The sequence below is a fragment of the Danio rerio genome, chromosome 25 (assembly GCF_052040795.2).
Source record: "Danio rerio strain M-AB ecotype USA chromosome 25, GRCz13ab, whole genome shotgun sequence".
Classification (NCBI taxonomy): Eukaryota; Metazoa; Chordata; class Actinopteri; order Cypriniformes; family Danionidae; genus Danio; species Danio rerio.
In genome coordinates this window covers 15,535,394-15,561,240 of record NC_141045.1, presented here as the reverse complement: position 1 = coordinate 15,561,240, position 25,847 = coordinate 15,535,394, and the positions used below count along the sequence as shown (strand labels likewise).

The following is a 25,847-nucleotide window of genomic DNA, read 5'->3' as shown; positions in this document are numbered from 1 at the left end:
GAACCCATAAAGCAGTGCCCCTATTGACCTTATTCTAAAATGCGGAAGTGCGCCTGTTTTGGCGATTGTCTTAGAACTTCCGATTCAATCGCCTATGGGAGAAATATATATATAATATATAATAAACGGCAGAAAACGGTCAAACTACTTGCTCTACAAACAAATGTTTGCATGACTATACAGACCAAGTAGAATAATATAACAAAAAAATATCAAATTGCAACATCATGCAGCGTTATGAGCAGTTTTTAATGTCTAAAAATTAATGGAAGTGAATGAGACCGGAAGTCTCGAGCCAAAAAGATTCTAATGGCAGCTCCCGCTCGTTGGCGGAGAATAAGGTCAATACAACACGTGACATGTGATAAAAGCTATCTTTTCCATGTCATAACCCTCTGTAGCCAAGATGCGTAAAGTTTCTATTTCTATCTACTTTCCATTTCCACAACATCACGGCAGAACAGCAAATACTACTATAACAATGATCGGCTCAGATTATGTGCTTTTAAACGCTACCAATATGAGTTTGCATACCATTTTACGTCACATTTATTGCCATACTGAAAGCAGCAGAAGATAGTTTTATCATCTTATTAAAATAAAAATAAATACAATTGAAATAAAATAACTAGCAAATGGTTTAAAAATGACAAAACCTAGCTTATAAATAATGTTAAAAAGGTTTAAATATGTTTTAATTAGATTACAGTAAAAACCTTACCATTTTGTTGGGAGTGCAGTGGCTGGTATTTAAACGAATGGCTAGTATTTAAACATTTCTGTCGTATTGCGTTTAGTGCAGACAGTCACTGGAATTGTGTTGCATCGTGTGTTGTTAGGACAAGGTGTAATTCAAGTTGAGTAGTTTTATGAGTTCATGTTCATGAGTTTTGAATATGATTACATTTGATATATTTAGTCATATACAGTAATATCAAACAATTAGTGGCTTTTTTCATAAATATCAATTAATATATCGCAATCAGTTAAATTTCAGATGCAATATCTTTTTTTTTTGTTTAGCCAATAAAAAGCCAGAGCAGAACATTTGTGCATGTCAAAGCCACACTGCAGTGTTTCATTCCTGGATGAATCTGTTTTTGAGTTAATTTTTTGAGAATATTATTAGAAGATAATTAAAACATCAAAGTTGATCAGTCATTCAGACTAGGGCTGCGTAATATATTGTTTCAGCATCAGTTAGTTTTCAATTATTTCACATCGTAGGATTCAAAATGCTAAGTCTGTATTATAATTGATAATTTGCCTGTGTTTTTGAGGCCTGTGACTGTATGAGAATTTTAAAAGCATTTAGACATTATACCATTAGTAACTTTATCAACAATACATTTTTTATTAGTCAATTACTGTACCTAAATACTGTTAGATTCTAAAAACAATTAAACATTGTTTATTTCAATTGTAACTCTTCTTTATTGTATTTATCTATCTTTGTTTATTCCATATGTAGTAGGTAGTGCGGTCGCCTTAAAGCAAGAAGGTTGCTGGGTTGCTGGTTCGAACCTCGACTCAGTTGGCGTCTGAGTGACTCAGTGGGTAATGTTGTCGCCTTACAGCAAGAAGGTCGCTGGTTTGAGCCTCAGCCTGATCAGTTGGCATTTTTGTGTGGAGTTTGCATGTTCTCCCTGCGTTCGTGTGGGTTTCCTCCGGGTGCACCGGTTTCCCCAACAGTCCAAAGACATGCGGTACAGGTGAATTGGGTAGGCTAAATTGTCCGTAGTGTGTGTGTGTGTGTGTGTGTGTGAACATTTCCCACAGATGGGTTGCAGCTGGAAGGGCATCCGCTGCGTAAAAAACGTGCTGGATAAGTTGTTGGGGGTTCATTCCGCTGTGGCGACCCCGGGTTAATAAAGGGACTAAGCCTACAAGAAAATGAATGAATGAATGAATGTTTATTCCATTTCATCCAGATGCACACGCCTACAGAATAATCCCAAACAATCTAAAATAACTAATTATTTCTAAATAGAGATATTCAAGTCATCTGATAAAATTGTATTCATATTGCAATACATATCGCCAACTAACAAAATATTTCAACATTAGATTTTTACAATATCATGCAGCCCAAATTCAGACAGACACCTACTCATGGTTTAAAGGTTCTGGAGTACTTTTTTTAAAGTATTTGAACACATCTGTTTGTGTTCATCAGTTAAGACAATGTTAGCACCTGTCAGCTTTGATTGTGGGGAAAAATTGACAATTTTGAGCTTTTGTCAGCTAATTTCATCTTCCAGGTTTAAAATAATTTTTGGGGAGTGATCAAAATCGGTGATGTAGCATGAATCTGCTAGTGGAGTGATGACGCGTTGGTTTCTCAATATTATTCTTAGTAGAGTTTTCTTAACCTACACTCTCAGAAATAAAGGTACGCAAGCTGTCAATGGAGTGGTACCTTTTCAAATGATATGCATTTGTACTTAAAGGGTCCATATTGATGCCTCATAAGTATATATTAGTACCTAAAATCTTTAAGAGGAACATATTTGTAATTTTTAGGTCCTAATATGTACCCTTCCAGTATTAATATGGACCTTGTAGGTACAAATTTGTACCTTTCGAAAAAGAACCAGCCCAGTGACAACTTGCGTACCTTTATTTCTGATAGTGTATGATAAGACTTTGCTTCTTAATTATTCATGAGTACACATGCTTTCTGAAGGCAAGACAGACCTGCCAAGCTGTGAGACCTAATGGGTGAGACCACGTCTGCACGCGGCACGGGTTGTATGTGTTTGTTTCCAAGATCCATTAGGTATGTTGCATGTTTTTTCCCGCGATGCTGTCAGGGCCGATACAGCAAAGCTGTTAGTTTGCAGCAAGCATTTTTGTTGGGAGAGCTGAACAAGAATTGGAGAATGGCGGACTTTGTGTTTTATTAGTTGAGTTCGTTACCATTCAGACACATCGCCTATATCTGTGCTGCTGTGTTTGCCTATGTTTAAAATCTCCAGATTACCTGCAGGGTTAATGGTTGCTGCACTGCTAACCACTGTCTGCATTCAGACGCAGGGATTGAAAAGAAGAGAAGTCCTCCTCATTTATAGTCTTTAAATAAACACGATTATCTTTATAATGATATAACAAATTTTGGTTATGTATGAATTTACGAAATTATAAATGTAGCAGGGCATTAAATTACTTACTGTTTATTTCTTTGCATTTTAACTTTTTAAACGATAAAATCATGGATCTTCTCACAATTTGTGTCTCATTTTGTTCACTTCCTTCTTTTTACCCCTACTCTGCCAGCCACACCCACTCCTCCCTCTGCTTGCAGCGCTCCACGCCCATAACGATGCATTTTTAAAAAAAAACTCAGCGGTAGACTTGAACTGAAAGAGGGGGGTTTCATGGGTCTTTAAGTGTGATATGTTTACTCATGACAGACCTAAACCAGCAAAGACAGGAAACACACCTTGAAAAATATTAAATATACTACTACTACTACTACTAATAATAATAATAATAATAACAACAACAACAATAATTATTATTATAATAATAATAACAACAACAACAATAATAATAATAATAATAACAATAACAACAACAACAGCAATAATAATAATAATAATTATTATTATTATAATTATTATTAATAATAATATTATTATTATTATTATCTAATAAAGATACTTTTTGTCAGTCTCACAGCAGCCTACTGGCCAAACCAATATATTTTGGCATTGTGAAAAATTTATTATGGCAAAAAAACTAAATTTTATATTAAATTTAAAAAACTTAGCAAAATAGTTGAAAATAATGTGAATGTGGAGAAGGTGAAATCCTTAAACATTAAAAAACATTTTGCAGTTAAATACAGAAACAGTCATAATTATGAAAACATGCTTTCCATGACATTATCAAAACACAGCTCCCACTGCTTCTGCTGTAGAAACCACTCTGGCTTAGGTAAATTTAGACTCTTGGATTACTGTAAGCAGCTAATAATTCATGAAATCAAGAGAGCCAATCATTTTCTTGCCTTCTCGGCCCTTCCATGCGGCACTGAGATCTTGGATCTGCTCTCTGGGCTTTAACGCAAAGTGAGTGTTCTCCTGAATTTTGCATGCAAATGAATTTATTTTGCTGATGCAGAAAGAGACGATGTTCCCTGTGCTTTTCATGTCTCATGGTCAGTCCCTGCTGAAGTGTCAGATCAGCCAGAACCGAAGGGGGATGACAGGTGTTTTGCTAAAAATCCTCTATTATCTTGTATTTATTATTAGTATGGGCTGGATGGCGACTAGTCATCCATTAATGATAAACACAAACATATACTGGTGATTTCTCAATTATTAGCCAGCCTATTGAATTTTACTAATTATATATTTTTCCCCAAGTTCTGTTTAACAGAGAGATTTTTTAAACACATTTCTACAGGATGTACAGGAAAAAGAGAGTGACATTTAATACCTTTTCAGACCTTTTTTTAAACCTTTTTCCTTACATTTTAAATACTGATTGTAATAAACTAATCCTAAAGTAAAACATTATAATAAATGGTTAAACAACTGAAATAATGGCGCCTACGACAGCAGGAATAACGGTGTTACCTTGGTTACTACAGTAAACAAAATAGTGTGACATTAAATCTAGCAGGATTTTGTGGATTTCATAAACTACACACATGCTAATATTCTGTAGGAAGGCAAATTATCTTATGCATTTGTTTATATGGCAAAACATGTCTTTTTCACCAAGAAGGTTCATAAAGATTCCAAAGGCAGATACTGATAAGATCAGGGACTGATTAATATGTGTCTGGACTTTGGAGGTTTTACAATGTGGTAACATGTTGATTGGTCAATTTGTATGTGTCAGTATTTGGGCTTTGGTCACATGGTCAAGAAAGATACAAAATAGGTGTCTCTCTCCCCAGCTCTCTCTCTCTCTCTCTTTTATTTTATTCACATATATCAATAAAAAATAATAGATCAAAAAATAATAATAGATCAGAATAAACTGTACATTTAACAATCATCATTTTAGGTTAAAACAGTAATTAATAATTTCTATATTTACAATGATTGATTATAATAATCTAGATCTCTCTCTCTCTCTCTCTCTCTCTCTCTCTCTCTCTCAGGTAACTTTATTTTACAATTAAGCTGGGTACAATTAATATCATATGTTTTTTTATCATTTCATGTTTTATCATTTCATGCTGTTATTTTGTAACCAATTCAGTGTAGCTATAGCAAATTATTTTAAATTATTATTGTTATTAAACCATTTCTTTTTTTTTTAAGTATTTGTGAATTACTTTTGATTTAACATCAACACTTAATTGCTCCATGTTGCAATACAATACAATCACATAATAGCAACGCTTTCCCACATTTTAGCTATTAATACTGCCCTTATATCTGTTTGTGGTATAAGATTGCAGAAGGATGGTTTGACTAGAAATGCTGATAACTTTTTAGTCATTCAGCAAAACTACATTTCAAACCGCTGTAGTTAAAAAACCCATTCATTCATTTATTCATTCAATTATTCATTTATTTATTCATTCATTCATTCATTGTCCCTCATCTATCAGGGGTCGCCACAGCCGAATGAACCGCCAACTATTCCAGCATATGTTTTATGCAGCATGTTTTGTGCATTTTTTTTTTGTGTGGGGAAACCGGAACACCCAGAGGAAATCCACTACTGCACAAAGAACTGCCAACTGGCCCAGCCGGGACTCAAACCAGCAATCTTTTTGCTGTGAGGCGACAGTAGTAATCACTGAGCCATCATGCCGCCTCCACATCCCAATATTCATTAATAAAGAGAGATTAAATTCAGGCAAACTTTAGCCACTGATACAAAAGTAAAAACCTTGCAAAATAGTGTTTAAGACTTTTTAATACTTTTTACTTTAATACTTTTAATACTCTTTAAATTGTTTTATCAACTTTTAATACTTTTTAAGACCTAGTGGGCATCCTGTTTTACACATAATAGGTTTAATAACTAATTTCTAATAACTGATTTCTATTATCTTTGCCACGACAGTACAGAATATTTTACTAGATACATTTTCAAGACACTACTATTCATCTTAAAGTTACATTTAAAGGCTTAACTAGGCTAATTAGGCAAGTTAGGATAATTAGGCAAGGCATTCTATAACGATGGTTTGTTCTAAAAACACTGCTTGTGGGGGGCTAATAATATGGACCTTAATGTGTTTTAAAAAATAATAATTAAAAAAACTGCTTGTAGTCTAGCCGAAATAAAACAAATAATACTTTCTCCAGAAGAAAAAATATTATTGGAAATATTTTGAAAATGTCAATGCTCCATTAAATATCACTTGAGAAATATTTGAAATAGAATACATTTTTCACTGGAGGATTAATAGTTTTGCCCTCAACTATATATATATATATATATATATATATATATATATATATATATATATATATATATATATATATATATATATATATATATATATATATATCATCAACGATGCATTTAAATGATCAAAAGTATGTAGAAACTAATTTACAGCAGATCCATAATTACTATAGACATTGAGGGGGTCAAGTTTCCCCTCCAATAATTAAAAATAGCCAAGTTGTCCGCCCCCTAAAGTCTAAAATTCCTGCACTCCATCACACAACACTTGTTACTGTCAAAATGATTGCAAAGGTCATTAAGATTAAAGTAGGCTGGGTTTTTTATTTTACAAAAGCAGTGCACAAATTCCAATGCATTAGATTATAAGGGTGCTTTTACATCTGTGGTTCGGTTCATTTGGTCCAGACCAATGGGGAACTACACTGTAGCATTTTTCTGCCGTTTTTGGGTCCATTTCATACCACACTGATTGCTTTGGTCTGCACTAGTTAAAAAAAAAACAAAATGCAGTCATGTGACAAAATCCACATCACTCATTGGCCCGATGTTATTGAACGTATTTCCTAAACAGCTTTTCGATTGGTCAGAATTAATGATCAGGAAAATGCCAGTGGAACTCCTGCAAGTAAACAAACGCAAAATGTCGCAGTTTACTATGGAGGGACGACTGTGCAGGCTGACTGAATCCCTGCTCATAGTATACTATATAGTTTGTATACATCACTTTAGACAAACTATACATTTTGAGAATTAAGCACGGCTGAAAAGCAACGTTTAATTGCATTACAAACGGCGAAGGCACAAATCACTTCAGGAGAAGGCGTGAATTCATTTAGCTAAACTGCGACATGGTCACCTTAAAATTAAAATTGTTGGTAAAGCGCTGTCAAAAAATATTTTTCCTCCACACCCCATAAGATGGGACAATGCATCGGACTATGGCAGCTGGATTAGTCCAAAAAGGCACAGTATTTTTTGCGGTTGGGTCTGTTTTAGTTTGGATCATGTTCTTACCACAAACAAATCGCTCCAGGATTCGTTTGAAAGCGTACTGAGATCACCTTTTCAAAGAAAGTCTCGCTTAGCTTTTTTGGTCCACTTTTGGTGAGCACTCGAGTGTGATTGCTACATTCACACCTGCCGAACCACACCAACAGGGAAAATGAACTCTACTGCCATTCAATCAAGCTAAATAAGGCAGGTGTGAAAACACCCTAAGTATCAGATTAATGTTGAAACAGAACTAGGTAACATTTAAGTATAGTCAAAATGTACTCTGAAACAACCGTTTAATGATAGTAATGTTAAAAAATATTATATCCAGTGATTACTATACTTTTTGATTACTATAGTGTTTCCAGTGTTTGCCATATTAAATAAAAAAACACATGTGAGTCTTAATATAAGACAAGTAACAGTTGGTGTTTTCAACATATTAGGCCTAATAAAAGTATATACATGCAACTTTTATAAGATTCTTTGCAAAAACCTCAAAATAAGTACTTCTGATTTAGTATTTACATTATTTTTTGTTTACACCTTAGAAAACAATTTGTTAAAGACATGGTCACTGCCCTTAATTTAGGGTATTGGGGCACAATTTACAAATAATGTTATATTCATCGATGTAAACTGTATTGTGGTTTTCACAAAATAAGCACAGCTGTTCTGAATATTGGCAATAATACGAAATCAGCATGTTAGAATGACTTTGACACTGGAGCGTGTGATTTCTAAAGACTTCTTTAAAAATGAATAAAAAATAAAGACCCCAAACATGTTTTATATATACAGCTATGAAAAAATTAAGAGACAACTTAAAAAAATCTCCTGATTTACTATTTATATCTGTGTTGCAGTAAAACAGCCTGATTGATGTTTTATTCTAAACGTACTCATGTTTTTTTCAAATAAATTCTTAAAATAAAAATATTGTTGTTCAGTGCTTTTTGTTGTTGCATAAAATAAGAAAAAAGTGCCGTCCCAGCAAACAATTTTGTGTTTATTAGACATCTAAAAGACATCTAAACATAGAAAGCTTGGCTAAAACCAGGCTAAACTTGGGCTGCAGTGAAAAGACAATAGGCATCTAAGAATAGCCCAAAACAAGACCATTCCTCAAACAGACAAATTAGACAAACTTTATATGTGTAGTCGTACATTTCTGTTTAGTTTAGTTTTGGCCTATTCTAAGACGTCCATAAGATTTTCACTGACAGCCCAAATTCAGCCTTGTTTTAGCCAAGATGACTATGTTTAGACGTCTATTAGACATCTACTAGACTTCTTTTAGAAAACAACAAATGCTTGCTAGGATGCTTTAGACATTTTTAGACAATGTTTTAACTTCAGAAGAGTAAATCCAATTAGATGCACAATGAAAAAAAATAATTAATTGGATTTACTATGTTTTAATGTAAGTGGTTGCGAACAATTTATATGAGCTGAAATTAAACAAACAAATAAACTTAGTAATGTTCAACTTAATTTGTTTGTTCATATTCAGCGCTTATAAATTGTTACCTTACTACTTACCTTAAAAAATTAGTAAATCCTAATATTGATATTAATACTAAATATTAGGAATTACAAAAAAATGCAGGATGCTAAAACCTACATTTGTAGATCTACCTTTTGAAATACATATTCACTACTATCAACAACACATATATAGCAAACGACAGAATATTTAAAGATATTTAACCTAATAATTACTTGACTATCTGTCTGCCAAATGAATGCACAAACCTTCAAGGCATCCTATTGAGCTATTTTAGATCACAATGACATGCTCTGAAAATAAAACTGATTTGGGTCTTGCTTATAACCACCTACTTCTAAGATTACTAGGTTTTTAAACCATATTGTGTTGCAGTTACTACAATTCATAAATTACATCTAAAAAAATTAAAACAATCCCACTCCTTTAACAAGCCACAAGGTGGTTAAAGGTCCCATGAAGTGCTTTGAAATGTCATTTTAGTTTGATGTTTGACATAATTTAAACTGAAAGCTGAAAACAGGGTGGGACATACTGTAGCTCTTCCCTTAAAAAAAAAAATAACAGTCAATAGTGTTTTGTTTTTATCACAGCTCTGCCAGTGAGAGTGGTTGAGCTCAAGCACATGGCAATAGCGTCTTGAAGAGGATGGGACATGTCAGATACTAGAGAGCATTTGATTGGTCAGAAGATTAAATTTGAGGTGATGTCAAAAATATCAATGCATGTCGGTGCCAATAGCCTAGTGGTTAAGTGCGCTGACGTATGGCACCATGGTGCTCATGGCGACCCCAGTACGATTCCCGGCTTGGGGTCCTGTGCTTATCCTTCCCCTCTCTTTGCTCCTAATGTTTTCCTGTATTTCCGTCACAGTCCTATCTAATAAAGGTAAACACCCCCTAAAAATTATTATTGAAAAAAAAAAAAAAAAAAAATATATATATATATATATATATATATATATATATATATATATATATATATATATATCAATTTATTATAGGCAAAAGTGACAAATTGCAAGCTCTGCATGTTTATATTTTCTTCTCAAAGCAAATTTTGTCACTGTAGGTCAAGTAGGTCTGCACAATGTATCATTTCAGTTATGATATTGCAATGTGTGCATGCGCAATAGTCACATCGCAAGATATGCAATGTTGAGTCGGAATTATAGTTGACAAGGAGCCACAGAACACATGCGATTTAGAGTCACTGCTAAATTTAACCATAATAGAGTAAAAGTTTATCATTTGCATGTGGTTTTAGGAGTTCAAAACAATTGGGCGCAAGAAATTATGATGTTTGGAGGTGCATTATTGTAATTCTGTATGGTATATGAGTCTGTCTGTGAGTTGAAAAACTAAGTTGATAGCTCAAAGATAGTAGGAAAACCACTGATGAAATTATGACGTTTCGTATTACAAGAACATCACAAGGCTGGCAAGGAACATCATTTCGAACCCTAGTCATTTGTTGAATCGTGACTTTACACCATTAAAATCTAACCATCGATTTGAAGTCCTAAGTTTTAACAAAAGTTAAATTAAAACAGATAGTGATTGCTCTTTAGAGATGACTACTTACTAGGAGCATGTCTATGGTGCTGATTTGGAATTAGTCAATTAACTTAAGTTGCATGAAATCGGGGAACCCGGGGAAACCCACGTAAGCACGGGGAGAACGTGTAAACTCTGCACAGAAACATCGGCTGGCTTGGTAAGGATTAGAACCAGTGACGTTCTTGCTGTAAGGCAAAAGTGCTAACCACTGGGCCAGCATGCCACCCATCTAGGAAAGGAGGAGAAATAGGGGTGGAAGAGGGATTCTTCAAAACAAAGATGGCTGTCATATGGAACTTAGAGTACTTATAGTGGCTTAGGAATCGTCTGATTGGTAAATCATGAATTGAATAATGCGGGCCAATTGCAAGCAATCATAAGCATGTGATCCTCTGGAAATTAGTTTATAAATAAACTTCACTTATTTAATATTTTTAATTAATAATCTGGGGTCGCCACAGCGGAAGGAACTGCCAACTTATCCAGCATAAGTTTTACAGCTGCAACCCATCACTGGAAAATATCCATACACACTCATTCACACGAATCCACTACGGACAATTTAGATCAACATCTGTAAGGTGTGAATAATAACAATACAGTAAACCTCAAACTCTGTAAACAAAACAAATGATCATAATCAAATATGAGCTTAAAGAACCAGCCATCATTATTGAAATACATACTGAAACATTACAAATTGTGAATTTGGATGACTACATAACCCCATGCTAAACAATCTTTCAGATGGGGAGCTAGTGGCTGGGTTGCACAAGAAAAGAAACCAAAAAGCCACTCTGGTGGCATCCTTACATCTTTTTATATTTACAGTCTCTTCACTGCTGCTTTACGGCACTCTGGTGTCTCTCGTATCTAGGTCTCGTATCTATGTACAAAAGTAAAAAGCACTGTAGTGTTTGTGTGTGCACTGTTTGTCTGAGGTAATTAGTATACCGTTATTACTGAAATGTGTATATTCCATACAAAGGGTCAAGCAAATGGGTTAGTTCTATTTGCATGAATCGCGGTGCTCACGTGGCATTCTGAAAAGTTCTGATATTTTCAACTAGGTGAGGCTGGAAAATGCTCGCGTCACGTGTATGTGTGTGCCGCTTGCACAACATGTGCATGACGCTCCAATGTGCGTTTCATGCAAGTTGCACTCCTCCATTGGAAATGACAAACTTAGAACCTAAGTTTATCAGCCTTGCTTCCAAGGCGCGCGCTCAGCATCCACATTAACAAAAACTAAAGTCTTCATACCAAAACTTACCCAAATACCGAATCTTTTTTTATCAATATTAAATGGTGTTTGGTCAATAAATGCCATAGTGCAATTTTGTTTATTGTTTATAGTCCAAATATCTACATTTCCAGGCAAAAATATAAATATTTTACGTATCCTGTTGGTAGATAATGTTGCTTGGATAAACTCATAATTGTCACTTATTTCTTCTGAAGATGAAACACAAAAATAGTTTTATTTGATCTAACAATTTTTAGATATTGATACTAGAAATGAGACAAAGCAAAGTAAGAATTCTTTTTTTTTTTGCATTGTGATAATTCAATTTCTGTACCTGAATACTGATAGACTCTCCAGAAAGCAAAATGGTCAAATGAACCACGTTGTGAAAGAATATCTATCGAAGAAAAATAAAACATTGCAATATCAGATTTTACCAATGCAGCCCTATTCTTAAGGCTAACATACTGCTACTAACATCTAAAATAAGCTTTATTTTGATTTGACGTCGGACTTAAAGATGGTCAATGTGAGCTCTTATCTCAATACTTCATAGCTGTCCTTGCTGCTTTTTAGGACTTGACAGGTTACAGATCCAGAGTACCTCGGAGGCATTAAAAATTTACGACATCCAATAAATGCAAGATCACTCTCAGACAACTATCGGATCCAAAGCCCAACTTCTACAAAGAGTTATGATAGGTGATTACCGGCCTGACATTTTCAACTTCCAACTGAATTCAGAGTGTCAAGGTTACACCCTCATTCATTAAAAGTGAGAATTAAAAAAAAGATAAGCCAGATTGCCTGCGCAAAGGTTAGCCCTTTCAATGCAACCCAGACCAAAGAACTCTGGAGACATGGAGGTGGGGGGAGTTTTCTGCACAGGAAAGACCTCTGTGCATTCACAGCTTTCTCCATCTCCTGGATCTCTAAGCTCCTCGGTCTCATTAAAGATGTAACCATGACCTTTCCTCGTATTCACAAACTCAGACTGTGCACAAACATTCGTGTGAATGATTCAGCAGCAAGTTCAAGATGAAGTGCCCTGCATTGGTTCGGACATCACTTGTTCCAGCTGATCAGGGACCTTTCCATCCCTTCAGCAAGCAGAAAAAAAACATAAGCTTAAGGAAACCCAATCGTTTTCTTACCTCGATGAGGAAGTCTCCTGTTCTTAAACCAGCTTTCCATGCCACCCCTCCCTCATCCACAGACTCCAGATACTGTAACGCAGGGAAGGCTGGAGTGGGAGTGAACTCCTCAATGGGGGTATCCGCTAACGTCCAGGCCGATCCAGGCGAGACAGAAGCAAAAGAAAGAGATTGTGAGAATCAAAAGACATTGTGCTAGTTTTAGGAGCCCAGATTAAAGCTAAATCTTAGACTACACTTCATTTTAAGTAAAACGTTTATGAAAATGTATATTATTATTAATACTATTATTAAACATTTAGTTTATTTTTATACTATTTGTTTTGTATTTATAAACATATTTTTTTCAATTATAAATTTATATTATTTGTACGTTAAAACATCTATATTTATATATATTCATCATATATATATATATATATATATATATATATATATATATATATATATATATATATATATATATATATATATTATTTAATAAATATATGTAAAAATATATGTAAATATTTAAATGCTTTATCTTACCTATAAATTATATATACACATTGTAAAAATAAATTAGATATTCAATATATTTTATGAGTAAAACATATACATGTCTACACAGAAAAAACTTTCAAAAAGTATCTAAAAATAAGCCATAAAATGTGTCTATATATTTAAATACACACGTATTAGTTGTTTTATTATAGATAGATAGATAGATAGATAGATAGATAGATAGATAGATAGATAGACAGACAGACAGACAGACAGACAGATAGACAGACAGACAGACAGACAGACAGACAGATAAGATAGATAGATAGATAGATAGATAGATAGATAGATAGATAGATAGATAGATAGATAGATAGATAGATAGATAGATAGATAGATAGATAGATAGATAGATAGATAGATTCATTCATCATAATATAATATTATTATTCAGGCAATGTATTATTCATCATCCTCTATTCCATAATTCAACTTGACATTACTCAAAGACATGCTAAAAACAACATGCTTTTACACGTATGATGTGAATGAATGCAATTCCTATGAAACGAGTTCATGCTAGCACAATGGATAATGAGTGCAGTTAAACAAGAGCATCTGGTCGGATGAGACATGATGCAAGCTGCAATGCATCCATCCGACCAAATCAAAAATGAATGCAGGAGTTGGGACATTTATATAACCAGAGAAAATGCATGCATGGATGTCACCGCTGACAGTGTGGGGAGAAGCACTGGTCTGGAGCCTGACAGAACGAGGGCCATCGCGAGAGCTGATGCAGAAAACAGTCAAACAGTGCACCACATGCAACTTCAAGATGAGCTGAAACTGAAAGCAATGCAGCTGCGACACTTTGAGGAGCAGTTTAAGGGATTGTTCACCACCCAAAAAGGAAAATTTCTGTCATCGTTTAGTCAGTTGTTCCAAACCTGAGTGTTTTCTTTATGATAAACACAGAGATATTTTGAAGAATGTTGTACAGCCATTGTCTTTAATAGTATTTTTCTTACTATGAATGTCTGTTTCCAACATTCTTTACAATATCTTCTTTTGCTTTCAGCCGAAAGAACAAACTCCTCTAGAGAGTGAGTAATGATGATTAAATTTACATTTTGGGGGTGAACTATCCCTTTAATGCATCGCAAATGATTCAGGCCATTTATATAAAGGATTTGCAAGTGAATTAAACTCTTCAAGCACAGCAGGAAACAGCTGGACTGTCAGGAAGCCCTCGAGACAAAGTGCCAGCAAAACCCTAATGCAGTCAAACACAAGCCAAGCACATGGAGCAGGGAGTGGGTGGGGGTCTCTGTTTACACTTCACAGATTTGACAAGCCCACTTAAATTCATCGCAGTCAAGTGATGGACACGCTGACACCAAGAGACGCGTTAATCCACAACTTCTTGACATGGATGCAATTCATGCAGCTCAAGCCACGCAGACACATCACATCAAGTGCGCGCGCGATGACGCGCTTTGAAATCAACAGAAATGACGTTAAGTGAGGGGGTACATAAAACGGGGATTGGGATAATAGCGTTAAATGAAGAACCAACAGCGTCTGATTCTCGAGGGTGTGAAGCATGAAGTGAGGAACAGTTATGATAACATGTCCGTCTTTTCCCTACCTTTCGCCCCTCTCAACACGAACCCGAATCCCTCGTTATCCTTCTTCTGCAGCACGACAGTCTTTTCGTTGATAACGCAGTCGCTGTGGAGAAAATTCCGCGCATAACGACCATTATTACAGCCTATCATCCTCATCATCGCCACCGCCGCGCGCGCGGAGTGATGCTTCATCCTGACAGGCGTCGGCTGAGCGGAATTAATCATTTTTGCGACGAAGAGCGCGATGTGAAGAGAGTTGTAACCGCGGAAAAAGCTCACCGCCGGCTTTATCTGTCGAAGAAGGAGCTGTGACACCGGTTAAGAAAGGCAGGGCCCGGTCGCCGGCGAGAGAGCGTGTCGTAAGCGCGAGACATAACCGCCAGATGAAGGATGAAAATCACCAGAGGAAAACATGAGCGGTAATCGTGGAGGAATGGGGATGGAGGAGAGAGAGTGAGAGAGCGGGAGAGAGGGAGTGGGAGAAAGAGAGAGAAAGAGAGAGAGCGGGAGAGAGAGATAGAGAGATAGAGATAGAGAGAGAGAGAAACGGTTTACAGTGCTACAGAGGAAAGAGGGAGCGCGCGAAAGAGAAATGAAGAAGGTATACATGTGCGCGCGCACTGGCCTTTGCTGAGCGCGCAACCTAAAACAATTTTATGCCTTCGTTAAAGGTTGAAATAATTTAAGGAAGCTTTTGTATTTTAGCCTTCTTATGTAGTTTAACGTTTCAAATTATTAATTAAATGGATAGATTCTCCAAAAATGAAAATTACTCACTCTTCACTCACCCTCAAGTGGTTACAAAACTTAATGTGTTTCTTAATTATTCTGAACACAAAAGGAGAAACTTTAAAGAGAGGTGAATGGCTGTAACCGCTGACTTTCATAGAAAAACAAATACTATGGAAGTCAATGTTTAAATGTTTCCAGCCTTCTTCAAAATATCTTCTTTTGTGTTCAGGTTTGGAGGTGAGTAAATGATGACAGAATATTCGGTTTGAGGTGAACTATCACTTTACTATCCCTTAACTTTGAGTATTTTTTTTTATGGAACAAACATAAAAATAAGTATCTAATCGCAAACTTTAAGAAAATAACCTATGGTTTTATAATGGCAAAAGTATAGCAAACAAGGTTTTGAAGTAGGCTATTGTTTTTTTTTGTGTTTTTTTTTTTGTTTTTTTGTTTTTTTTTGTTTTTTACAAATAGTGTTGAACTGGTTAGTGTAGAAAGTTACTTTGTTAATCATTAATTTGTGGTTACTGTGGTTTAATAACAAAATCTTTAATTTCTTTGTAATCATACCATGGTTAATTTTTGAAAGGGATGACCACGTAAGTGATACAAACAAGATAAATCCATGGGGTATGTTACTTCTAAGCTTATGTTTACATGATGATGCTGCATTAGAAAAATATAATAATTAATAACTTTAGAAAGTTTTGCATACATACATTTTTCGTGAAAACAATCCCAACTCACAGTGACCCATCACAGGCACACAACATCATGAGGCATTATAATTAGGTTACATTTAGGTCATGATGTCAGGTAGCCAAAATTCAATACTACATACTACTTAGCTCGCATACTGTTTTTAGCGTAATATATAGTATGGAGGTATGCGATTTCGGACGCAGCTATAGTCTATTTCTGGTTAGATTACAAAAAAACACATCCTAACACCAGGCTACAAGCAAGGGCCAAATTTCACACAATCTTGATGACACTGATCCAGCACTTTCTTCGTAAAATTGTTCAAAACTATTTCATTTGATATATTATCAAATGTAGCCTATGACTTTAAATTTCTATTTCTATTCTATTTATTTCTAAAGTTAATCTGGTGTAAGTGATGTGACTATGCTAAACTTAGAACATTAAAATGAGAAAACCTCACCCCTAATATTAGGTTAGATTTAGATCATGACGTCAGGTGACCAAAATTCAATGTCTAGCCAGCATCTAAGGACGTTATTTTAATGTCCAATAACGAGGTAAAATTATGTTGATATTTAGTTGATTTTAGGTTGTGTTAGAAAGTGACCAAAATCCAACATCTGATAGATGTCATAGTGGTAACGTCTACAGGTGTATCTTAAGCAGACGTTGCTATTTGGTTGATTCTAGGTTAATTTTAAGTTGGATGTTGGACATTGACGTTGGCATGTTGAGTTTTAACATCAACCCGATTTTTATTTCCAAACAAAATAAAAACATCCCAATGTTGGGGTATGTCGGGGTAAAACGTCAATATGACGTTGTGTTGATGTCTTGTTCCTGCAGAGATGAAAAATACTATAAACACTCATGAAAAATTAACTCATGCTAATTTAACATGGTTTTATTATATTAAAACCATTGCTACTGACGCACAAATTACAATTGGTATAACTAGTTGTAACAAAAGAATATATTTTGAAAACTGTAGCCATTGACTATCCAAGTATCTTATTTTATTATGTCAATGGATACCAACATTTTTCAAATGTCCTAAAAAAAAAAAAAGATTTTTGTTCAACAGAAATAAGAAACTCAGGTTTGAAACAACTTCAAAGGTGAATAAATGATGACAATTTTCCTTTAATCATTGGTTTACATATTTAGATGCAACATAAATGTGCTTGAATTTATATTTATTATCTTAGTAAATTTGGAATTAGCCCCATTTTTGCTTTAAATTACTTTAAATTTATCTGTTATTAGAAGGACTAATTGTACTATTTGTATACTGTGGCAGTGGCTTTCCTGAATGCCATAATATCTGTGTGAAACTAAGTGTTACCTCCTGCCTGGCACCATCAATATCCATCCCTAAAACACACCCCGTGAGCAAGCAGATCAATTACGGAAGGTGTTCAACCATAGAAGACACCGGAGACAAGTAGAGTTATGCAGTTTGAATGTGATAGAGATGAAAAGCAAATGTTCTCTCACTTTCCCCTGAAGGACAAGCGAACTTACCATCTTTTAGATGGAGTATTAAAGCCAGTCTTGGAAATCACACTGAATTGCACAGCTTTCAAAGAGCTGGAGTCTCATTTCCACCTGATACTTCGAGTTCATTCATATGAGGAAATAGGATTGTGGCCTGAGCTGCTACATTTTACTGCACTAGACCCTGCAATAATCACTAAAGGTCATGCATGAATCTAGTTTGGTTAAGGCAGGACACTGCAGGCAAAAACACTTTTGTCATGCTTTTTTGCTTGTCATAAAGTTTTTAATCTAATATAAAAAAAATGTTCAAAACAAACTTTAAGTATTTCATTTGTTGCACTTTTATTAGGTTTTTCCTGTGTATTTCAATAACAATATGAATGAAACATTGAATATTGAAATTTTCCGATACTCAATAACAATATACATTTTTAAAGGTGCCATAGAATCTGGATAGCTGAATAATAAAAGTTTACTACATGGTAATTACATACCGTGAGCATCGAACACCATTGTTTTCTCAGTTTCACATAAATCCGATGAGTGTAAAATCCCAGTGAAAAAACAGGCCAATCGGAACTAAACACGGACTTATTAATATGCACGCCCCAGGCTGCTATTGATTGGCCACAACATTTCCAAGCGATATTTCGACAACGTTTTTTTTCCATCTTATCTTCAAGTTTAAATATGCTTTTATTAAACATACTATGTATCTGGAACTCTTATTTTGAAAACTGGAGAAGCAGGATGAAAAAACTGAGCCATGCATCTTATTTTTTTACAGCTCGTCAGAATACATAAACAAATTAAAATCTTATTCAGAGTCCCTCCAATGAGAATGTAGTTGTTTAAATGTATCTTTTGTTGTTTTAACGTGTATATTTGCAGAGTATGCTTGTATTGAGGCAACAAACACATGTAAACTGCTAAATATAAATATTTAATGCATGTTTATGCATTGTGTTATATTACTTAGCTCTTACTGTGCTTTTTTTCTTAAAACAATTGAATACCAATACATTTTTTAAAGCTTGATTTAAGCAGAGGTTAACATGAACATAAACATCTTTTCATATTTAATTAAACAATATCTCATTTGAATGATTAAACATAACATATTAGATTCTTGCAATTCTTAAATGCCATCTGGGGAAGCGTCATGATAACTATTCATTTTTGTGGTTTGTTTTTCTTAAATCAAAGATCTTGAGTTGTTAATACTCCCATGAATATCTTCAGCTTTAACCTGTGAACACCAGATTGCCTGACATACGTCACACTCTAAAACTATAGGAGAAATATTGAAAGAGCTCAAGCGGTAGATTGCTGACTCCTGAGGAATGATGCATGGTTGTCATGGCAACATAATCTGCTTTAAAGGGGACACTGTGGCGATGTCACAGAGCAACAAGGTCATTAATATCCAGGCCTGTTGGATGGGGCTCAATAGCTTGGAAATATTATTTGCTCATAATGCATTTATACCTGTGTGCTGATCTCATTCCTTTTTTTTTTTTGCCGTCTTCTACACAACATTCCATACACAGACCAATATTTACATGCCAATGTGGATTAGGGGTGTAATCATACACTAAACTCATGATATTAAAGTCACAATAAAATATCATTGCTATGTTTAAAGGCAAAAAAAAAAAGGATTTGTTCGGTTTCATTATCATTACAATACTTCTAAGACATACTATAGAGCAGGGGTGGGCAAACTCAGTCCTAGAGGGCTGGTGTCCTGCACAATTTAGCTCCAACTCTAATCAAACACACCAGCCTATAGACTTCTAGTGATCCTGAAGAAACTGATTAGCATGTTGAGGTGTGTTTGATTAGTGTTGGAGCTAAACTATGCAGGACAACAGCCCTCAAGGAACGAGTTTGCCCACCCCTGCTACAGAGCAACAAATGACAAAATGTGCTGATGATTAAAAAGCTCAATTTAGTGTTGACTCGAACAGGGCAATGATAACACCAGAATACAAATAATCATGATTCTGAAGCTGAATTATTAATCATGTTAGTCATATGCTCCTACTTTGTCACTGGCTACATATAAATAGGCCATTTTTAGTGGTAAAATGAGATTTTTGGCATTATCATATGTCCCCTTTGCACTAATAAATTATATCTTCAGTGTTTTATACAAAAGATCCATGCATTACTGTCACTGAAACTCCATAAACTTTCATTTTTCTTGCACTCATGCTGTGAATTCAGGCATTCGTTGGATCTCTTTACAGATAATCCTCGAGCACAACTCCCACCTCTCATGCTAAACTTACTTGATAAGAACAAACCCTCTTAAAAGCTTTGATTAATCGCAGAACTAAAACTAAATGAGATGTAGTGATATAAATCACGTTTTTGCTTTCGCTTTACAGACAGCCAATATATATTTCAGATGATCAAATACACTTCCTGACAAAAGTCTTGTCGCCTATCTAAGTTTTAGGAACAACAAATATTAATTTGACTTCTGGTTGATCATTTGGCATCAGAAGTGGCTTATATGAAAGACAATGTCTCTAGATTACGCTTACTTTACCAAAATATGATCATGCTTTGCATTTTGAATTATTTAATTAGGACAGTAAGGTCAGACTTTGCTTAAACAAAAGTATTGTTACTAAACAGAAATAATGTACAATATGGAATATAAAGTCATGGTGCAGTGGAAAAAGAATTATTTTTGTGTCTGACTCCTATGAGCTTGGAGGACTGCATCCATACATCTCTGCAATGACTCAAATAACTCAAGAATAAAGTCATCTGGAATGGCAAAGAAAGCGTTCTTGCAGGACTCCCAGAGGTAATCAAGAATCTTTGGATTGATCTTCAACTCTTCATCTTACCCCAGACATGCTCAATAATGTTCATGTTTGGTGACTGGGCTGGACAATCCTGGAGCACCTTGACCTTCTTTGCTTTCAGGAACTTTGATGTGGAGGATGAAGTATGAGAAGGAGTGCTATCCTGCTGAAGAATTTGCCCTCTCTTGTGACTTGTAATGTAATGAGCAGCACAAATGTCTTGATTCCTGTTGATGTTGCCATCCACTCTGCAGATCTCTCCCATACTGAATGTAACCCCAAACCATGATTTTTCCTTCACCAAACTTGACTGATTTCTGTGAGAATCTTGTGTTCATGCCGGTTCCAATAGCTCTCCTGAAGTATTTGTGATGATTGGGACGCAGTTCAACAGATGATTCATCAGAAATATCTACCTTCTGCCACTTCAAGTTATTATTTGTTGCTCTTACAACTGGGATTGACGACAAGACTCTTGTCAGGTAGTATACATAAGTTCTATTAGCATGTCAAAATGACTACTCTCAAACCAATGGTAAGATCATTAAAAAATGTACATTTTGTCACCATTTACTCACTCTCGTATTGTTCTTAAACAATTTTTTGGTTGTTGGTTTGGTTTTTGTGTTTTTTTTTACTTATTTATTCTTTCCAATCTCACGTCTCATGTTCACGTCTCAAGAGCAGATGGAAGAGGCAAATGAAAGGAAACGCTCAAAGTAGCAGGAGCTAGTAGAGAAGTGTTGGGAGAGGGGCTTGAAGACCCACTGTGAGCCAGTAGAGATAGGCTGTAGAGGGTTTGCAGGGCGTTCACTCTGTAAAGTCTTCAACCAACTAGCTAATGCTCCGTTTAATCTAATACTTTTTAGTTTTAAAACGCACAAGTTTTGCTACAGTTACGCCATCCGTCCACACTACGCTGGAATTTGAGCTCTGAAAATGGAGCTTTTTGAAAATGCTGAAGAGGCCGGTTTTCATTCTAAAACACTGCTGTTCTGTGTTAGTATGTAATGGGGGAAAACAGACATCTGAAAACAGGCGTGGCTGCAAACATTCAGTATTTGATTGGGGCTTTTTCCAGCCTACACACAGTTCAGTCTTGCATCCTCTCCTTGTAAGTTCAGACTTCGCAAGTTTGATGTGGAAAACAAACTCCTGAGGACACATCAGGTAAAACTTCAAAAAGAACAGTGTACTTTATAACATTATTCACATCACCCTGGATACGTTGTTTCACTTTCTTAGCAATAAAATAAAAACATGATTTAAAGAACTGCCTATTTTCATTTTGATATTAACTTAACAGACACCAAAAATGTTGAGGCGTTGTGTAGCTACATATTTATATGACTGTCATCTTCACTGTACGCATATTTATAACAAAACGGAGCCTATAACTAGGCCCACAAGGAATCTGCGTGCGCGTGAAATTTTTGTCTTTTAGTAGATTTTTTTATCTATGTTATATGAGAGACTTGCTTTGTTTACCAAATAAAGTGAATCTAATTGGATTTGCATTTTAAACATTAAATAAAAGTTTAAAAGATATTATTTTTTATTTGACATGTTAAGGTTTTAGTTATGACACTTCCAAAATAATTCTGCAGAAATCTGCAGATTTTTACCAAAATTCTCTGCAGAAATAGCAAAAACCGCGGATTCTGTCTGGGCCTACCTATAACATCACTGCCTCCTATTGTTTTCATTGAAAATCAGATACATGCCCTGTCTTTTTTTGCTGAATATTAGTTTTAATAATCAATAATGGCCATCATAAAATATGATGTACAGTAAGTTTATACATTATAGAAAATAAAATGCAAGCAATCAGTCAATATGCAGAATCAGTGTAAGAAGTTTCATTAATTAATATATTAACTTATAAATATAAATAGGAAAGTTGTAAAATCTGCATTTGGAACAACATTTTATTCTTTGTTTGACAGACCTTCTGTCTAAGCTTTTTTCATTTATTGCTAATTTTAGGTTAAATATTCCATTCTGTTGTCATCCATACAGAAATTTGTTTTTTCATGAAGTAAAAAACTCTTTTAAAATGTCTCTAACATTGTGAACATTTTTTATTTCACCTTATCACTGAGTTTACTTAGAGATTTACAGTTGATTTACTTGCAAAACTCTATTGCCTGTTTTACATTATGGCTAGTTTTTAAAAGGAGGAGGAGCTACAAAATAAAAAGCTCTGCATTTCAATGCATATTACAAGACCTTTAAGTCAAACATATTGATACTAACACAAAAAAAAAAAAACACAACGTAATTTTAATTTATAATAGTCATGATTAGGGCCAGACAGTATTTTGTTATAAATCTGCAGATTTATGCAGAATGATTTTGGGAGTATCACAACTAAAACCTTAACATAAGAACTAAAAAGTAATACCATTTTAACTTGTATTTAATGTTTACAAAGCAAATCCAATTAGACTTTATTTGGTAAACAAAGCAAGTCTTCTATATAATATGTCTACTAAAAGCTGTATTGTAAATAAATTATATGAACATTATATGAATAAATTATATAAATATTTTGATATTAGTAAAAAATTATACTGAAATTAATTAAAAAACTAAATAAATATAAATTTACACACATTTACACAAGTAAATAAAAAGAATCAATGATGGGCTAAAAATCTGCAGAAATCTGTGGAATTCTGAGCATGCAGATTTCATGTGGGCCTAGTCATCATCATATTCGTATCTAGAGCATAAAATCAGTGTTTCTGATAAAGACTGACATAGCAGCATGTACTGTTCATGCATATCTGTGACAAGTTCAGCAATGTGTCTCTCTCTGTACGGCTGTCACTCAAGCTCCTGCAGCAGGAAGTAGCTTGCACTGCATTGCCATGGGCTCTCTGTCTCCATGGCAACCGTCTCTGAGTGAGGGGTGTGTCAGCTGGTAGGAGTATGGCAGCCGGATGCAGGGGGATCTGTTTTTTTTTTTTTTTCAGGTCTTTTTAGCGTGCTGTGCTCAAGTTCATAGTACAGTGTAGATTATGTAATTGTATAGAACTGTCTGCCTCACAAGTGCCTGGGTGAAACTTGTTCAGACTTGTCCTGTGCACTTTAACGGAGCTTTTCTCACATTGTTTATTTCTTTAAAGTTCGTCCTTTCTCTTTATGTGGTATTTCTGTGTTAATAACTCAGTAAGTAACCATGTTCCTTATTTTTGTAGATTTGTTTGATAGAGTGTCATTGTGCATTTTGGTTTAAATCGCCTCAGGAAAATGTTAAATGTGTAAACATAATAGCTAAAATGCGCCCCGCTAAACAACTCATTGGGTTGTTAGTAATCTAATGATTATTTGTTATCATCAACGCGTTGCTTGCCATGTGTTGTTGATGTTAGATTGTATTCAGTTTGATTTTGTTATGTCACTGTATGAAAATATAACAATTTGGAATGTTTATATTTATCGGCTATAGTTTATCGGTTATCTGCCTCATAAGAGTTATCGGTTATCGATATCGGCCAAAAAACCCATATTGGTGCATCCCTATAGAAGATTTAAACATTCGAAACAATGCAGTTCTCACTTCTGCATAAATAGATCAACACTTTTTTAAACATCACCTCATACTTCACTTTCTTGTCAAATCTTCTGAATAATCAAATACTCTGTAGTAGGGGTGTAACGATTTATCGTTGTATGATTTATTGCGATGCAAAATAATATGCCTCGTGGCGTTATGACGATTTTATTACGATATGACGTCCGTTTTCTCTTATTAGTTGAGCTGTTTGCACGTGAGCTAGGTTCCACCAGCTGTCGCACGTGAGTTCAGATTGCAGCAGCAGTAATGTTAGCAGACCAAGATGAGTGGAGCTGAAATAGAGGATGGCCTATCCTCTCAAAATCAGACGTCTGGCAACATTTCGGTTGTACAGTCATTGCTTTAGACTCGTCCGCTTTTTGACACGCATACTGGTTCAAACATAGCCTAAGTTTTAAAGTCTTCACAGTGATTTACAGACTTTGCACAGCGACATGGATACCTCCTAATGGTGTTAAAAGAGTCACATACTGTATTTATAAGCTACAATTCACCCTAAAATATCATTCTGTCTTCATATAATGATGTATTGGTGGCCACAAAATCACACATGACGTGAGCTGACCGTGAGCTGTTATCACAGAGGGCAGACTATGACACGCGCACGTCTGCTTCAGTGAACAGAACCTGCAGGTTGTGACTAACAGGTAATAAAGTAGTAAACAACATTCAGTTTGTGGAACAGAGTGATCGTTCAGGAGCCGTGTGGGAAGTATGAACAGCACTTAGAAGTGGAAATGAAACCGAAAGCGTGCACATTATTTAAATAATCATATCGCGTTTTAGAGTTATGATTACGACGAGCATTAACTCTTTTGAGTACAGAGGTACACAAAAATGCACGTCAACATGATACACTTGATAGCGCCGACATCAGCGACGCCGAAGAAAAAGTAAACCTGCCTAAACTGCTGAAAAGAGCCACGACTGTCCTGTGTAATGAAAAGACGACCACCCTGTCACTCATCATGCCCAACATGAAGACAGCCATCCATAAAAACCTCTCAGACAGATACACATAAGTTCAGGATTATCTTATAGAACTGCTGATTACCTGGAAATGTAGATTTTTTTTTTTTTTGCACACACAAAAAACGCAAGTGACCAAGCAAAGCCTTAAGCTCTTACTGTTAAATTCAATTGAATTGAATCATTTCAATAATATTTTATAAAAAGTTTTTTAATTGTTTTATTTTCCAGAGACCGCCTGTTTAATTTACTTTCTTAAAGAAGGTTCAGTTTAATAAGTTAAAACAAAAGAAATACATACAAAATAGTTTACTTGGTAATTAAATTTTTTAAAAATAAAATTTGCATTTTAGTTTAATTTTCATCTTTTATTCCAAATATCGTGATACATATCGAATCGTGAACATTATATCGTGATATACATTGTATTGTGAGCTGAGTGTATCGTTACACCCCTACTCTGTAGTATCTGACATGTCCCCCCCATTCAAGATGCTTCACATTAGCTTTTCATTTGATGCACATGAGCGCAACCACTAACACTGGCAGAGCTGTGATAAAAACGCTAATGGAGGA

The 25,847-nt window shown here is 35.0% G+C and overlaps 1 protein-coding gene across 5 annotated transcripts in view; it reads right to left on the bottom strand.

Annotated features, from left to right (window-relative positions):
- shank2b (SH3 and multiple ankyrin repeat domains 2b) overlaps positions 1–25,847 on the bottom strand; it is a 237,924-nt gene that overhangs the window by 42,989 nt on the left and 169,088 nt on the right. For all 5 annotated transcript variants that reach the window (XM_087311012.1, NM_001128347.1, XM_087311013.1 and 2 more), the window contains 2 exons: positions 14,978–15,060; positions 12,844–12,968 (listed from right to left, as the gene is read on the bottom strand). In XM_087311012.1, coding sequence (XP_087167138.1) covers positions 12,844–12,968; positions 14,978–15,060 — 208 coding nt within the window. The remainder of the gene's footprint in view (positions 1–12,843; positions 12,969–14,977; positions 15,061–25,847) is intronic.